We start from the raw sequence: 17,787 nt of genomic DNA, 5'->3' as shown, positions 1-17,787 counted from the left end.
GTAGAAAACAATTTTACTTGTTCTCAGCAAATATTACATACAGTGAACCACAAAAATAAATAAGCATCATAGAACATTCTACAAGCAAATTCACAATTTCTCAATACAAACATTGACTGCTGTGTGGCCTTGCTTGTGGTGATCGGAAACCTGAGGGTCATGGGGAAAATAACTGCTGATTTTGTTTGCTTAATGGCGAGTTGTTTAACAATGGCTAAAAATCCCAGACAAAAAGACTAGTGCAAATGACAAAATAATTATAAATAAAATACACACTCTACAAAAAGACATTTGGTAACTCAAGAGATAAATTACAGTGCCTGTACAGATCACACTTAAAAAAAATAAAATGGCTAAAATAAAATGTACAGTTTTGACCAAATAAATTAAAATACAGAATACAATAATAACAAGGTTCCTCAACCATGAAATTAATATTCTGTTTTTTTTCTTCAGCTTTTTACATTAAGTATTGAAAACTGTTAAATGACATATTACCAAATATACTAAAAGCCTGCAGAAGTGGAATTTGTGACAGACAAGAGACAATCAGACACAACAGTAAAATGAGTGGTTTGAGAAAAATCAGACGTGAAAATACAATACAGATGTACTATAAATTTTACCTCTTGCTTAAGAGGTTAAAAACTTCCTAAAATGTTCCCTTCATTTCAGTTAAGTGTAATGAACCGCACAAATGAGCAATAAACAACTTGCTAGTCATCTCAACTTGTCTTGAGTCAATCCATGAACATATCTATATGTGTCAATTAGTACTCAAAACATTGTGATTCAGTGACGCCTTTCTACAACCAAAAAATATAAAATAATCTCAAGTAAATTAAAAAACATTGTTTGTAATCATTATAAAAGACACTTATTCCTTAAGCACTGCACCCCAATAAACAAAACAAAAAGTAAATTCAAGAACATGGTTTGTAACCATTATAAAGTCACTAACATGAATGAAGCACAGGAATCTAATTCTAATTTTCAGCCAATAGGGTATCAACATATACATAGTAACCAATCAGAAGGCACAGAAACATCACTGTATATATGACTTGCCTCTACAAGGAGGCGGAGCTCCGCAGTGCAATGACTTCACCTCAGCTAGCAGTTTGTGTTATTTAAAATTCTATTAAACCAATTAAGTGAACAATTTAACAAAGAAACGTTAAAAACATTTAAAAACAGATAGCACAATGTGATGGCAGTGTATCGCTGTTGTATGGATGAACTTTTTTTTTTTTTTTTTTTTTAAAGGAGAGACTCCTTTTGAATGCTAAAATGATAAATTAGTGGATACTTAATGCTGGATAAGATAAATATTGTCCTTTACCCAACAGTTCTCAAGCTAATCAGCTACGACTTACTTGTAAACTATTTCACAGCAGAGAGACTACAGAGCTTCACAAAGCCCAGGAATAAAAACACACAGATCAATAGCTTATCAACATTGTTCGTCTTTGAAAATGTGTACGCATCACTACGCAATGGGCAGTCATGGTGAACAGTTGTATTTAACATTTATTGATAAAAAGTAATGTTTCACGGTGAGGGGCTGATGAAGATTTCTTTGGTCCTACTTGTGGCCATACATTCTTTCGATGTCGTTGAGATAGTGGTTCTTGAGCTCCTTCCTCTTGAGTTTGAATGCGTCCGTCACCAGACCCGTTTCAGGGGTCCAAGGCTCCGGACTCAGGTGGACCATAACTGGTATTTCAAAGCGCTGGAGTTTAACTAGAATGATGGAAAGGCAATAAGAGGACATGTTCTGAGTCTACAAGATTTTATACAACTTTATATTATGTACATTAATATTCAAAAGTTTTTAAAGTCTCTTATGTTCAGCAAGGCTGGATGTATTTGATGAAAAATTCAGTAACGCTGTAATAATTTGAAATATTACAATGTAAAAAGACCTGTCTTCTATTTACCATACTTTTTTCATAGTCTGGCTGGTCCTGCGACTTATAGTCAGGTGCGACTTATCAAAATTTATTTTGACATGAACCAAGAGAAATTAACCAAGAGAAAACATTACCATCTACAGCCGCTAGAGGATGCTCTATGCTGCCAGAGATGCTGCTCAATGCTCCTCTAGTCTACCACTGAGGAGCATAGAGCGCCCTCTCGCGGCTGTAGACGGTAATGTTTTCTCTTGGTTCTTGGTTCTAAATAAATGCGACCAAATACGATATATATCATATCAAATGTAACTTATTTCTGTTATGCACAGCTAAATTTCCAGTATAATTTCTCCAGTCTACAGTGTCGTGATCCTTCACAAATCTTTCTAATATGCTGATTTGCTGCTCAGGAAGAATTTATTTTTAACAAGGTTGAAAATAGCTGTGCTGCATAATATTTTTGATGCAAAAAAAAAGATTTTTTTGAATTTTGAATTTTTTATTTCAGCTATTTGCCAAGGCAACATTTCTAAATATAAAAATGAACTAAAATAACTGATGCATGAGTAAAATGAAAAATGGAATTGCATAAATATAAATAATATTAATAAATATTATAAAATAATAATTTTATAACAGTATATATATATATATATATATATATAATATATCTTTTCTGTTACTTTTGATAATTTCATGTTTTTTACTAAAAAGTATTTCTGATGAAGTTGAGTGAAGTCAATGTCAAGTGTGTACATGTTCTGATTGACCAAACTACAAATAATAATAAAAAATGCATGTTTTTTATTTGTATCATGGTCTCCGAATTATTTTTTAAAATAATATACAAATTAAAAAATAGCCTCTGAATGAGAGTAAAAATTTAGCACGTTTTTCTTGCCAAAAATTCAACTGTTTTGTTAAGCAGGCCTTAATTAGATCATTTAATTTCTTGATACCGTGTCCAAATTTAGTGTCCTCACTTTTTCACCAACAAACCTTGCTGCTATAAATACTGTAAGTTATACTCACTTGAAATTGCAACTTCTTTAATTTCTCTCAGAACTTCCCTTTCCATAACCGGGTGGTTGCAGATCTCTTCCCACGTGCCTTCAATGCCCTTCTGCCTGGCAAGAGCGGTCAGCTTCTTCTGATTAGGAACAATGAAGCTGATAACGTAGTTCTGGTCACTGGTGGGCAGAGAGAGAGAAAAGAGGTCTGTATACAGTGCGTCTGCTGTTCTACAGAGAGGACCCTTTGTTAGGGTCAGTAACATCCCATATGCATCGGACAAAGCCGAGCACACGAACCTGTTTGCGTAAGCACAGATGTTGTCAACGAGAGAGCAGTTCTTCAGAGCGGACTCAACTTTTCCTAAAGAGACGTAGTCTCCAGCTTGGAGTTTCACAAGGTCCTTCTTGCGATCTACATAGATATAATAAAACAGACAGTTATCTCCAAAAAGTATGATTTTAACTAAAACAAGTAACAAGACTTCATTATGATGCTGAATCTAAACATACCAACAATCTGAAGACAGCCGTCAGGGTGCATTTCTCCGATATCACCAGTGCAGAACCACTGCTGGCCGTTCTCATCCACAAAGAAGTCCTCGTTGATACAGCCTTCACTCCTGTAGTAGCCCATGGTCACGTTAGGACCTCCGATGAGGATCTCACCACGCGGATGGGGCTTGTCATGCTTCGTATAGCCTCCTGAAGGAAAAGGAGAATCACAACAGCTTTAACTGCTTGAGTTTTTTTTTCAAGTCAAAGGAATAGTTCCTCCGAAAACGACACTTCTTACTCAACCTCACACCATTTCAAATCTGTATGTGGACACTTTTTTTTTTTCTTCACAGAAGACAAAAGCAGATGTAATAAACGAATTGCAACAATCCTTCGTAGCTTTGTGTGAGAAACAGATTGTGATTTAAGCCATTATTCAATAATAATCTTACCAGCAGTGTTATTTTAGTATTATTTATATGCTATTATAGTATTAATTAATATTTTCAACTAGCTTTTATTTTTATATTTTCATTTTGATTATTATTATTTAATATTCTATTTAGCTGTTGTTCAGTTTCAGTTGTAGTAATCTTATAACTTCAGCTTAAACATTTTATTTCAGTAAGTTGTCAAAGGCAACATTTCTACAATGTAGTCTTTCATCTAAAATGTTTTATTTTATGTTCTAAATTTTTTTTATAGTTTTAGTTAAAATACCAACACTGCTTCCCCGGAGCTCACATTCACCAAACACAATGCTTTTGGTGTCACCGATGTCAATGTTTTTTTTTTTTTTTACTATATTTCTTCGGATTACATTTACGCATTTTTGAGATGCTTTTATCAAAATCTTATAATGCATTTAAGACACATTATCAGTTCACGTATTCTCTGGGAATTGAACCCATGACCTTTGTGTTGTTTGCACATGCACTATTGTTTAAGCTACAGGAATGCTGAAGTATTGGTAAAGATGAAGAAAGCCTGTTCCTAAAAGCATGCTTTTGCACAAGTTTAGCAAACTTGGTAAATCGCTTACGTCTTCGGTGTTCATTTTTGTACTTTTTGGAGCACGACAGGCATTGTGGTCAAAATGTACTGTTGTTTTATGCATAACAGTTCTTCAGAAATGTCTAATTTGTGATCCACAAAACAAAATAACAGTATTATGGTTTGTAATAACATGAAAGTGAGTTTATAATGGCAGAATACCATGTTTAGTGGATTACTCCTTTAAGATTTCGAATATGGAGAAAGAAACTGGTACTATTGACAAACCTTCTGCCCAGTCTTTGAGTTTGATCTCACAGCAGATCAGAGGAGCTCCTACTCGTCCTGTGCTATAGTCAGCAACTGCACAAAACAGGAAGACGTCATCATTACTTCACAGTTTGAAGCTCTGGGACAAAGCTCAGACTCTACAAGAAATATTAAAATAGTGCAAGATGGGCTGGAAAAGATGCTCAGATGTAGCAGGATTCCTCACCCTCGGTTATAGTTCCCGCTCCGCAGGTCTCAGTAAGACCGTATCCCTGACCAACAGGACAGCAGAAGCAGATGTTCATGAAGCGCTGAGTGGCAGGAGACAGAGGGGCTCCTCCGGACAGCATCATCCGCACGTTTCCACCCAGCAGAGATCTGACTTTCTTAAACAAACTGAACACATGAGGGAACAAAGACGATTAAACTCCAGACTCATTAACAAGAGCAAATGTGATTAACCGAAGGCCTGTTTCAATCTCATCTTACATGTTGCACAGAGGTGCATCATAACCCCTCTTGATCTGCTCGAGCTTGTAGTCGTAGGCCAGTTTGAACAGGGTTCTCTGCACGCAGTTCATCTCCTGCACTTTACTCATGACGTTCTTATTGATCCGGTCCATTATTTCCTGACAGAGTGTGAGATGTTAACATGACTGATGTGAATGAGGCAGGATGAAAATGTTTCAAGGAGTCTTGACTTACGGGTACGGCCGCCATTAGAGAAGGTTTGAGCACGGTGCAGTCACCTTTACTTCCTTTCTTAATTTTGGTGGACTGCAAAGCAAAAACAAACCATTCATCAATTCATTTACCGTAGTTAAAAAGCTCACAAATCTCTGTGCAAATCTATGACTACATTTATCTGATCCAGGAACAAATTGAATTGCTGTACCTGATCAGACAGTGTTTGTGGTGAGGAATAGCCGATTCTGCAGCCGTACGTCACACAAGAGATCTCAGCCGTCATTTCCAGCACATGAGCAAGAGGCAGATAGGCAATATATGTGTCCTTTGAGCTGTGGAAGCATACATGCATATTAAAGCAAAACTAATATGCATTTCAGTCAGGCACTGTTGTTTTAATGGAGTGCAACAATCAGGTTCCAGAAGTAAAAATCCCCTGGGAACAGATTTTTACCAATAACTTTAAAACCATCAAACACAGACCTTCTGTGAACTACAAGATTGTTAATCAATAGAATATGCTTTTGCACATTATTTTTAAGTTCATTTTTAATAACCGTGTTGAAATGTGAATTTCCTGGTGAAAAACTACATTACCCATGATTCTGCAGAGAAGCTCCACCAATCAGAAAATCAAAAATAAACACAGTGATCCAAACACACACACACACAGTATATATAATAGGATTGGAAATGCTTTATGGGATTGTAGTTCTTTCCCTTAGTAAAGCTGTTAAATACACAGCTTTAATCTTTATCTTTTTGGATGGTTTTCAAATACTGTTTTGCTTCAAATCAAAGTGATTCGCCGCATATTTTGTTAGTTTTGTTCGTGGCTTATAACTCTATAACAAAGACGATTTCAAAATCAATATTTGAAAAAACTAAATAAATAAATGGGGAAAAATACTTCCGGAACTAAGGCAGCTGAAAAAAGTGGGTGGCCACTGGGGCTTTCTATTGAAATGTATACACACCCCAATCCAGGTATCCTCTCGCACTGGCCTGCCATGCCCCCGATCAGGTTACTGTGAACAATCATCACCCCTTTAGGTCTACCGGTGGAGCCGCTGGTGTACATGATAACAGCGAGGTCTGATGGGACGGGCTTCACTACGGGTCTTCTCACTGCAACACAAAGCGCACATTGTTTTCTCCTCTAGTGATGGAGATTCATCTATTACAGTGCAAATCTCCATTCAAATCAATGTTGTATGGGTGAACTGTGGGTAAACTACAGCCTTTCACTGAAAAGGTTCATTAGCATATAAATAAAATGTCAATTGTAAAGTTGTTGCCCTTTCTTACAGTTTTCTGGCTTGGCTCCCAGCTCTTGCACAGAGTGCATGCTGTGGATGTGGACGCCCTGTGGATACCCCGCTGTGCTGATGCTCTTCCTGTCCACATAGATGATGTGCCTCAGATTGGGGATTTGAGAAAGAACATCCTGTATGGAAAAACAAATTGTTATGGAAATAGAACATTTAATTAAAAAATCGAAATATTTCAAGCGGCTGGGCAAGTTTTGGGTTTAAAAAATGAAAAACTGGATGGACATCAAAACCTCATATCAGACAGATGTTTGCTATCATTATGCCAAAGTTAATATGTTGTTAGCATTCATTTTGGTTACTTTATACCACACCTTAAAACCAATTAAATATCAACACCAGCTTTCGTCAGATTTTATGTCAAGTTCCTGTTAAACTTTTCTTAATAACCTTTCTAACTGAAGTTATTAACTGAGTCAAACATGACTGAATATAAGGTTTGAGTGAGTCAGAGGTTAATTTGGTAATGGTTTATTCTGTGAGTCAAAATAATAATAGCCCTGTTTTGTAACCGTTTAAAAGCATTGGTCATTTGATTGTTTGTGATTTGGACTACACTGATTTTTGAGAGCAGCAAGCAAATAACAATGGAACATGCTAATTTGGCAATGATTCTTGGTAGCCAGTCAAAACTAATTTATAGTAATATATATTCTTTTGCTGTGAATCTGTAGTATTAGTAGTGCAGGAAACACATCACCATTGCATTGCTGTCTTTGGCTTACCTTCAGTTTAGTTTCCAGCAGTTCGACACTGGTGACCAGGTGTGTAACTCCACACTCATTCAATCCGAAAGCCACTGCCTCTTCTCCCAGAGTTGCATAAAAGGTGACCACTACAAAAACCACATGAAACAGATTTAAAAAAAAAAAAGAAGATAAAGATGAAAACATCCATTCAATCTTGTGATGGCACAGTGCATCTAAAGCATTAAGGGATAAAACATATGACTCATTTGAAAAATAAATTTCCTTAGGGGAAAAAAAAAAGTGTGGTCAATAAGAGTAAAAATAATCCTTACATGGGAAATTGTGTCTAAAGCAGGTCTGAGCCGTGATCATCCACTCTGCCCTTGTCTCACAGAAAATAGCGATGGTGCTTTTTGGCTGTTGGCCTAGTGCTGCCAGTCCGCTCCCAAACTGACTGATCTGAACGTCCATCTCCTCATAGGATATCCATTTATAATCACCAAGAATCAACTGCCAAGACAAAACCATTAAACACCTTTATATTAAAAAATACTTCTTCATCCTGCAGTCTTTCTTCTCTTCTCAACTAATGGTAATTTTGGCAACATACATTGCATTTGAATGTGACCCAAATGTCATCTATAAATGTATGAATATCTATAAATATAATGTTCAAAATAAAATCTTCTTCAAAGGAATATTTACACTAGCTTTTAAAAGTTTGGGGTCCGTAAGGTTCATTTAGAAAGAAATGACTACTGCATTAAATTGATCAAACATCACAATAAAGACTTTTACATTATTTGACATTACAAAAGATTTCCATTTTAAACAAAAAAGAAAATCCATTCTTGAGCAGCAAATCAGCATATTAGAATGATTTCTGAAGCGTCACATCAGTTTTACTGTATTTTTTATTCAATAAATGCTGCCTTGGTTAGCATAAGAGACTTCTTTTAAGAAAAAAATAAATAAAATCTTACGACCCCACATCTTAAAAGAGTTGAGCACATATACAAATAAAATAGGTTTAAGATGTAACTATTATCATAATTTATGCACACAGGCCATTTTTTAGAGAGTCACTTGTTTGGACCAGCGAATGATATAAGCCAAATTAAAAAGGTCATGTGAACAACCTCACTAAATGAATTGGATTAAATAGAAAATTTGATTTAGACACTTTGGCTTGCACCGAGAATCACAGCTGTACAGAATATATCAGAGGAGGACGTACCTTTTTGAAGACCTTCCCACTCGGCTGAGTCTCATTTTCTTCGCTCAGAACTTCTCTGGTTCCCAGGCAGTCAGCTTTACCGAAGCGCTCCACCGCATAGTCAAACAGCTTATCAAGGGTGTCTTTCCCAGGAAAGTCCTCCGTGACCAGGGAGTCGAAGCGATCCACGGATCGATACGGTCCTTCAGCCTGACCCGTCGTTGACCTGGATTTGAGCCTCTTTGCCAAGGATTTCTTTTCCTGGGCTCCAGTCAGGAAGTACCATGGGAGAAAGCTCAAGAGTGAGTAGAGCCATACTACTGCATGTACTGGGAACAAGAGAAGTGTACTCGGGTCCATGTTCAGAATCACGTCTGCTGAGAAGCTGAAGGGGACTGAAAGATGAAGGGATCAGGCCTAGCCTGAAACAGAGCAAGTTTAGTGTTGCCCTCTGCCCAACTGATGATCCCGGGATCGAAGTTCAGAAAGATAAGGAAAGATTCCAATATGTGCAACCTGATGAACATCACAATCAAAGGAAATGCATGTTATTCAAGTGCACTCATCTAAAACACAAACCTATGAGACATTTCTATGAGAAAAACAAGTTTGAGGTTTCAAGTGGAACAGTCTGCATTCATTCAGCTGCTTTAATGAGACAAACGAGGCTTATTAAAGGATGGTCACATGAGCTACAGAAAAGACACATTCCAGGCCAGTGAACAGTGTCTCTCTGGTTCTCATTTAAAGACTAGTATGAAGTCACACACATCCTGTGAGGGCTGCCCTACCCTAAAGACAGGGTGGACTGATGAACAAAACGATCACATGATATTACCACACACCTATTACATGTTACAGAATAAACACGATACACTTGTTTTATTTAGTGTTCCTGTTGCTGCAATGCCAAGGCTATGGGTTAGATTTCAAGGAAACACTCAAAATAATGAACAGAAATCGGTTTCATTGAGTTTAGCAGAAACACTTTATCTCCATCATTATTAGTCACGTAAATGGCCTCTGGCTTAAGATAACGTCATTTCAAGAGTCATGAAGACGAGGTCATCTCGATCACATGACTGGTGTCAGATTAAGGAAGTAGAAATGATTTGCTCATAAATAGATACAACAGAATCACCTTAACGCTACTGTTATAACCAGTACACAATTTACATATGTTTGCATTGCCTGTTACTGTGCTGCCAAGCTGTGCATTGTCTATGAAACTGGATCCCTCTAAACACGAGTCCTTAATGACGGTGATGATGAGTGTGAACAACTGCAGGGGTCAGTTGTAAGAGTATGTAGCTAAAGACAGATGGTTAAAGTAAGGCATAGTCCACTGACTCAGATATCAACTGCAGATTACCAAAGCTTCTTACTATTGCAGTTAGTAATCTCTCTCTTGTTTGTTAATGCTGACAATAGTTTAGTACAGAGTTCAAGTCATGACCAGCTCTGGCGAAATGGCATGTGATGTTGACACACTCCACATCCTGATATGCAGATCATGGATTAGGCAAAACAAAGGTCTGTAATACTAATATAAGACAGACAACCTACTGGCTGACTACTGCTTTTTTAGACCCCAGTCCTGATAAATGACAACTGATCAATATTTAATTTCAGAACTTTTTTGTCTGAATAAAAACACTAGAAACAACAGCTTTTAAATGCTAGAAGTGAATGTAGAAATCACGATTATAAGGGTTGACATTTTGCAATTTAACACTGTTATTAAATTATTAAAAAGTGAAAGAAAGACCACCAAGTTTACTGGACAAAGCAGTTACAAATATATAATTTATATTATGGATCTACCATTATTAAAACTCAGGCAATAAGCCTATAATAATTTTTATGTTACGGTAAATAATCAATAAATTGTTTCTTTTTTATAAAAACTTAAATCAACTAAAATTTTAAATGCTATAAATTAATAAGCTAAATATGTATTTGCTCAAATTTGCATTTAACCTAATTAAAAACCATTGCCACATGCCATCATCTAACGCTAATATGATAGTTAGTTAATCAAAATGTAAAAACAGGAAAAAACAAGTATCTACAATGAAGTATCATGTACTTTTCATTAACATACCTTTACTCTAGGAATATCAAACTAATTATAGCTCTACCCTTGCTCGTCCAAAAATAATTGCATTAATAACAAATTAACTTACGAAGCAACAAATGCAGATGCTGACTGGTGGAATTTTTTTTAATCTGCCATATACAAAGTTTATACTCAATGTGAACCCTAAAGCCTGGTGAGAGTGGTCAGTGAGAAGACAGCCAATGATATCCATCCCTCCGGCTCACCCCACTCACGGTCAGATCTTCAGCAGGTGGACACACTGCGGACTGGAACAGACTGATTGGATCCTGGATCAGATCCTATTATCTTTGAGGCATTTGCTATCATCTTTTACAAACCGACCTCTGTTTACAAGAAGGACACCTTGTGTCAGGTTGACCTTAATGTACACTTTTAAAGTACACATCAATACTACTGAGTGGCTGTGATTACAGTTCTTATACAAATATTAACATAACCCACTGATGATGTGGTCAGGTCAGTTCCACTTTAGAAAATATAACTTTCTGTAACATGTATTTTTAAACAATTTCAAGGTCAGATAAAAGTTAAACATAATGGAAAATATTAATAAAGGGGACTTTATCTAATAATTTTCGATATTTAATAAAAACTACATTGTATAAAATATGATCGCGTGATGTTCAAAACGCCTTCTCGGTTCTATGACTGCAGACGTAGCTACACGTGTTCACTGCATCACCGTGGAAACGGCTCATTTTATTAAACCAATCACGCTCGATTTCACCCAGATCTCTTTGATTAATGGAATCTGTTGAAGCTGTTTTATTCCGCCTAGTCTGATTATTTGAATGTGATGAAGATGATGATGGGGCTCTTCGTATCGGATGCGAAACGTCTAACGCGTCATCATCATCATCATCGACAGGCAAGACCTGATTTTCCATTACCTTAAATAATCATATATTAAAACAATATTTACACCCGTAAAGCTTCATTCAGACCCAGTAATGACGTGTGATGAAACAGACTGCTGTTAGCTAACTGGCGTTCCCTTTATCTTTTTCAGCCATCTATAAAGTTGTCGCAGCAAACAAGAAAAAAAAAACAATCCCCTCGCGAGGCAACACTGCGGTGTGAGATTACAGTAATGTAGCAGTAGCTGGCATATAAAACGATGCCGGCTTTTAGTGTCTTACCTTGACTCCCGGATCGGATGCTCGCTCGTGTCTCTCGCCGCCGAGCGCAATGACCGACAGTTACCTCCAGCGCGTGCTGTCACACCCGGAAACATTGCGTCATCTGACTCCATTTTTTTCAGCCAATAGTATTCTGGACAATGAAGCGAAAGCGACTTCCGGTTACTGCTAGTGCACTTCAGGTCACGACAATAAAAGTTCTAGTGATAATATTAGTAATAATAGACTTAAGACACACGTCTTTTGTTCTTTAGTTTAATAAACAAATAAATAATAAGCAAATAACGGTAAAAAGCTAATTGTAAATTTCAAATTTAGAGTCTGGACTGTGAAGTAGGAGCAAGTATTTCAGGGAGATATAATTCAGGGTGTGATATTAATATAATATTCTTGTTCTGTAGTTACATATACACTCATGCAGTACAGCATCAGTGAGACTTATTGGAAATATGATGTTACAACAAGATTTGTGTAAAACAAAGAAAAATAATAATAATCAAAACACTTTGCTTATTGAGATCAGTTTTTATTGGCTGCTATTTACATGGTCATATATAAAAACAAAATCCAATTTTCCATGACTGTGAAATCCTGTGTTGTAGATTAATCAAATGCAAAAGCTGTTCAGTCCATTTACTTTTTGCCTTCCACCATGATGATATGGTAACCAAACTTGGTTTTCACGGGAGGATCGGTGTATACAGGTTTGTCCATAGTGCTGATGGCTAGAGCAAATGCTGCGTCCTGAAATGGTCCCACCATTGACCCTCTTGTCATCCAGCCAAGGTCACCCTGTATTCAAATCAAAGATTTAAACCATACAAACCGTCGTTAAGGTTGTCTTACAACAAGATACTCTTAAAAAAAATAATTCAAATAACAAATCACTGAGTAGTACTAAAACATACTTTGATTAAAATTTTAAAAATAAAGGTATATGAATTTCTAAAGGTACTAAGCACCAGCTTTTTCCAGATGAATTAGTTTTCTACCTTGATTCACAGTTCAAATGTTAATACAGTACTGATAAACACTTTTTATAATTATGATAAAGTTAGAAATATCAGAAAACATTAATAAAGGGGGACTTTATCTAATAACATTAGATAATAAAAACTATGGCTCAAAACCTGCCTCTTAGATATATCAAATATATTTGCATATATTTTGGGCATGATCACATGATGTTCAAAATGCCATCTCGGTTCGAGGATTTTCAGTCCATCACCGTGGAAACAGCTCGTTTTAATAAATGAAACACAATTTCAGCCTGAGCTCTTTGATTAATGGGATTCGGGAAAGCTGTTTTATGCAACATATTCTTTTATATAACTTATTTTAAACAGATTGATGAAGAATGATACAGAAAGGCTGTACACTAGTGTTTTAATAATAATAAGAATAATGTGTTTAGCATTCTATGCAAATTAGATTTTGAACAATTTTCAAACATGGATAGTCCATTAAATGCCATCTGCCGGTAAAAAAAACAAGTAGTTCCCACTTTCCACATAATGCAAGTGTATGCAAGCATGGCCGTAGCCAGGCTTTGAAAATTAGTGAGTTCCAGGGGGTTTCTATAATAACCCCTTATTACAGAATTGTGCTATAATAACCCCTATAAATAGAACTTATTATATACTCGAACTAGGGATGTCAATGATTAATCGATGATCGATTAATTGTCGATAAGAGATGCAATCGATTAAGGCTATCGATGGTCGGTTAACCGATTCAATGTTGGGCTGCGTGCGGCTCATGCGCACTCAACACGTGCGAGCGGCTGTGACTGACGGTGACGATATATAAAAGCATCATCATTCATTCACAATGTACAAATTAAGCTTTTAATGTGATTTAAACTTTAAAGTACATTAAAATAGAAACAACATAAAAGTTCTTCAACATTAAATGCAATAGAAATGTAGTTACTAATCATTTCATCAGATAACTGTTTTATATCGTGCGCTTTGCAGGGCTGCGGGACACAGTGACAGGACAGATAGTCTATTCATTCCTACAACTTGTTAATTCATTCCTACGAATTATTAATGTGGCAATTGTCCATGTTTCATTAATTTTTTGTTCCCTATAATAACCCATGATTTAAGTGAAATAAGGGAACAAATTAATAAATCGAACGAATTCTTAATTCATGAAATCTTTAATTTCCCTTCCCATGTTTACCACAGTAAGAGATGCGAAAACAGTTATTAAAAGCGAAAGATAATAAAATAAACCTGGGAAATTAGAGGGTTAGACTATGAAGATTTAGGAAAAGAAACAATGCCTAAATATAGCCTACTGAATTTGTGGAAATTCGTGACCAACCGGCAAACCAGAACAAAGCCGCGTAAATGAAGACTATGGGGTCCAAAAGCATGGTCGCGATGTAACATTTTCCAGTTAACCTATTATTCCTCTAATAAACAAAGCTTTTATACCACACTTGTCATAATCAGATCTTATCATTTCTAAATAAATAATTGCTGGATTCAAAACAGCGATTAATAGGCGCTGTGACCGACACATTCCTGGAGCATTCACTGCTGTCACTAAACGGTGACGCCGAGCATCGTTCACAAGTTTCTGCATGGACCTGACTAGGGCACAGGTTCTAAGCCCTGGGACAAAATGGGATGCTTTAAGGAAAATGTATAGCCTACTAAGTAATAGGGCCAGAATAAAAATAACAATTTGTTTTCATGTTTTTTTTTTTTTTTTTTTAAATCGGCTATGCGAAATATATCCGACTTAAATAGGCTAATTAAGATTAACGGATTTAAAACAGAAGTGTGGGAGCGTTTTTGCTCATATGAAGAGGATCATCTTTTCCGTCTATATGCGAATGCGTGTTAAGTACAAGCCTAGTTTACATTATAAATAATAGTTTAACATTCAAATACATTGCGAATATGGAAACATTTCGATTTGTGCCGAATGAGACATGAGCAATAACCTCCAAATAAATCTAGCCAAAGCCGCGCTCGCTCATCCTCGACTGCACGCATGCACTGTCACGATCTAATGCGCTGTATGCCGGATTTTTAAAAATCTGACATTTTCTAGGACAGAATCCAGCAGGATTAAATTAATGTAAGCAACTGTGTTTTGGTGCAGCAGCGCCGATGTAGTTCACTTAATGTGCAGCGCAGTCACACGCGCTCCACATTTCGGATAATTTTATACAATAATGTCAGTTGAAAACATTGCAATTGTGCTTTAAAATACAACAACGAGCACCACAAAACCATTTAAAGAGGCGCGTTCAGCGTTCTCCGTGCGGGATTGGAAACTGTCAACAAAGTAAAATGACCTCAAAAGTATGGCGCGCTCTCTTCATTTTATCAAATGATCATAATCGCATCTATTCATTTTATAATCCTGCTACTAGCATTTTATTCAGACTAAAACCTCTTTAATTCAAGTGAGAAAGCGTTTTGTGTGTGTGTGTGGCTTTTGCACATCCTGTCATACCGCTGACTGCGTGCCTGCAATAGACGCATTTTGCAGTATTATGGTTAACGATTAATCGATTAATTGATCGTTAATTTAAACGACGATCGATCATGGAAATAATCGAAATTTGACATCCCTAACTCGAACACTTGAAAAGAGACAGAAATGTAGATGTTTTGGAGGGATGCTCATTTTTAAAATCATAACCTATATATATATATATCAGAAATATATTATTTTTGGATAGTCAAGATTATAAAAGACAACACCTGAAAAAGCGTATGTCATACTTTTTTTGACGTGATCGACTCTGGTTCGAATCCGCCCTTTGGCGAAAATTTTTCTCCCTTTTCAAATTTCAAATCACATCAGAAAAACATTTCTTTTCAATTAAGATTAAGTAAATAATAAAAAGTTAAGGGTAGGCGTGGGGAGGGCTTTACTGTCCCAATAAGGTGGCATCCATTAAATTAGATGCAGTGAGTTATTATTGCATTCTGTTTTATAATGTACTACAATACAAAGGTGCAAACAATTGCCAATATTTGCAGTAAGTAGTATAAATAGCAGAAAATGCTGCTATTTTAACATAAGTATAAATAGAATCTATATATATTTGCACTTAGTGTAAATAGCATATCACAAAAAAAAATACTGCTATTTGCACTTAGTGTAAATAGCCGCTGCCTTTTTTGATTACTGGCAGACTAATGCCGGCGATGCAATGTTGCCAGATGTTGCTATTAAAATAAATAGAAACCTATAAATAAACTAAATAAACCAGAATTATTTCAAATATTTTGGAAATTAGATAATTAGGTTACCGCTGACCCTAAACCGCAACATTCTACTTTATTAACTTTCTAAAGTGTTACAGTGTTAGTGTTAGTTACATAACATGGACACTAAACATTCTGAATTATACATGCAAACATTCATATGAGGAGTTTAGCAGCAAATTAGTCAATCAGAGAACAAATTTTATTTTCGAACATGAAAAATTTACAGAGGTCTGGACATCGGTGACCTCATAGCTGGCTACTGCTACAAATCAACTGTTTATATAAATGGAAAATGTCTTACTCCTTGTCTGGCTTTGTCCTCACTGTATTGTGCTGCCACCTCACTGAAGCGCATACCAGACTTGAGTTTCTCCATTGCTTCCATACACTTGCCATGCTTTTCACACAGAATATGCCGAACCTATCAGAAAATAGAAAACAAATTTTTATAAAAAGATAAATAATCAATAGAACTGTCATTTGTTTGAATGGCACTATACATATAAAAACAAAAACACACACAACAGATGGAAAATGTGAAAAAGTTCATATAATGTCATACATTAATACCTATATGTATGCATACATATTATGTATATATTGTGTATTTTTTGTAATATTATGTAATATTTATAATTTAACATTTCTGAAGTACATTTACATATGCATGCAAGAATTTAATATTCATATTATCATTTTAATGTATATTAATAGGAACTTAGATTCAATGAAACAGCTGTCATTCAAAAAATGTTACATACTAAAATTGGTCTTTCTGGAAACATCTGAAATTAACTGCATGCCATTTTACTGTCATTTGGTAACTACTCATATATATATATATATATATATATATATATATATATATATATATATATATATATATATATATATATATATGTTTTTAGTTTTAGTCATTTTATAAAGTGTTGCTGTTGTTATATTTGTTTTTTTTTATATACAGTACAGTATATAAAAAATATACAGCATATACAGTATGCAGATGTTTACCTTTACAGCTGTTCCTCCTTTCTGAGTCTTCTCCTTCTTATCACTGTCTCCACTGCCCGAAGCAGCTGCCCCTGTCCAAGTAAAACAAATGTATATTATTATCTTAAAAGTACAGCTGTGCAACTAAGATAATACCTAACCATTTGTATGTGCACTTGTACTATTAAGCTTTTTGAAATAACCATATTAAACGAAAGACACATTTGGCCACATTACTCCCTCATTTCATACTTTAAAACATTTAGTAAAGATATAATATCATTAAATATTTAATTAGCTCTATATTGTCTTATACTAAAACAAGACCAAATCAACAGAAATACAGCATAATGTAACTGTTTACAATATGTTAGCCAACAAGCTAGCTAGCATGTCAGCATAAATATTAATGCAGCTGTCAAATGATATGCTATAAAACTTCGATATGGTGTCATTTGTTAGATTTTGTTCATGAAGCGTCATTTATTTGTTGTTTACCTTTAGCACCTTTGCCACCTTTTCCTTTTGGAGGCATTTTCTATCTCCTCGTGTCGGACGTGTTTCCACTGAAGCTTCTTCTAGCACAGAAGAGCTAACGTTAGCAACAGATCTCCACGCGGTTAGACTGAAAATTACACAGCAGGTTTTTTTTTTTTTTTTTTTTTTTTGCCTATAGTTTTACAGTATA

General features: G+C 35.6%; 2 protein-coding genes across 2 annotated transcripts; both read right to left on the bottom strand.

The window, feature by feature from the left end:
* Nucleotides 1-451: 451 nt before the first annotated feature.
* Nucleotides 452-12,010, bottom strand: LOC113073480 (long-chain-fatty-acid--CoA ligase 4-like). The gene is made up of 15 exons (XM_026246375.1): nt 11,869-12,010; nt 8,629-9,123; nt 7,724-7,901; nt 7,428-7,537; nt 6,680-6,818; nt 6,349-6,499; nt 5,580-5,703; nt 5,390-5,461; nt 5,174-5,313; nt 4,911-5,080; nt 4,703-4,777; nt 3,437-3,628; nt 3,224-3,338; nt 2,946-3,103; nt 452-1,743 (listed from the first exon to the last, which is right to left on the bottom strand). The coding sequence occupies exons 2-15, from the start codon at nt 8,965-8,967 to the stop codon at nt 1,586-1,588; spliced, it is 2,121 nt and encodes a 706-aa protein (XP_026102160.1). The 5' UTR covers nt 8,968-9,123; nt 11,869-12,010; the 3' UTR covers nt 452-1,585.
* Nucleotides 12,011-12,378: 368 nt separating this feature from the next.
* LOC113073482 (peptidyl-prolyl cis-trans isomerase NIMA-interacting 4) lies at nt 12,379-17,753 on the bottom strand. Its single transcript, XM_026246377.1, has 4 exons — nt 17,598-17,753; nt 17,121-17,191; nt 16,411-16,530; nt 12,379-12,660 (listed from the first exon to the last, which is right to left on the bottom strand). Exons 1-4 carry the CDS (start codon nt 17,632-17,634, stop codon nt 12,502-12,504), a joined length of 387 nt encoding a protein of 128 aa, XP_026102162.1. The 5' UTR covers nt 17,635-17,753; the 3' UTR covers nt 12,379-12,501.
* Nucleotides 17,754-17,787: the final 34 nt, after the last annotated feature.

Source organism: Carassius auratus, unplaced genomic scaffold (assembly GCF_003368295.1).
Source record: "Carassius auratus strain Wakin unplaced genomic scaffold, ASM336829v1 scaf_tig00012264, whole genome shotgun sequence".
Lineage (NCBI taxonomy): Eukaryota > Metazoa > Chordata > Actinopteri > Cypriniformes > Cyprinidae > Carassius > Carassius auratus.
The sequence above is the reverse complement of the archived record's forward strand: the minus strand, read 5'-3'. Positions and strand labels throughout refer to the sequence as shown.

What these genes read in the sequence shown, in the direction of transcription:
- LOC113073480 (XM_026246375.1), bottom strand. Translation starts at nt 8,967, where the DNA reads ATGGACCCGAGTACACTTCTCTTGTTCCCAGTACATGCAGTAGTATGG. An exon ending in CTTTAGACACAATTTCCCAT is followed by an intron (nt 7,538 to 7,723) that starts GTAAGGATTATT and finishes TGGTTTTTGTAG; the next exon opens with TGGTCACCTTTTATGCAACT. An exon ending in GAGAGGATACCTGGATTGGG is followed by an intron (nt 5,704 to 6,348) that starts GTGTGTATACAT and finishes ATGCTTCCACAG; the next exon opens with CTCAAAGGACACATATATTG.
- LOC113073482 (XM_026246377.1), bottom strand. Translation starts at nt 17,634, where the DNA reads ATGCCTCCAAAAGGAAAAGGTGGCAAAGGTGCTAAAG. An exon ending in AGGTGGCAAAGGTGCTAAAG is followed by an intron (nt 17,192 to 17,597) that starts GTAAACAACAAA and finishes TTACTTGGACAG; the next exon opens with GGGCAGCTGCTTCGGGCAGT. An exon ending in AGGACAAAGCCAGACAAGGA is followed by an intron (nt 12,661 to 16,410) that starts GTAAGACATTTT and finishes ATTTGAATACAG; the next exon opens with GGTGACCTTGGCTGGATGAC.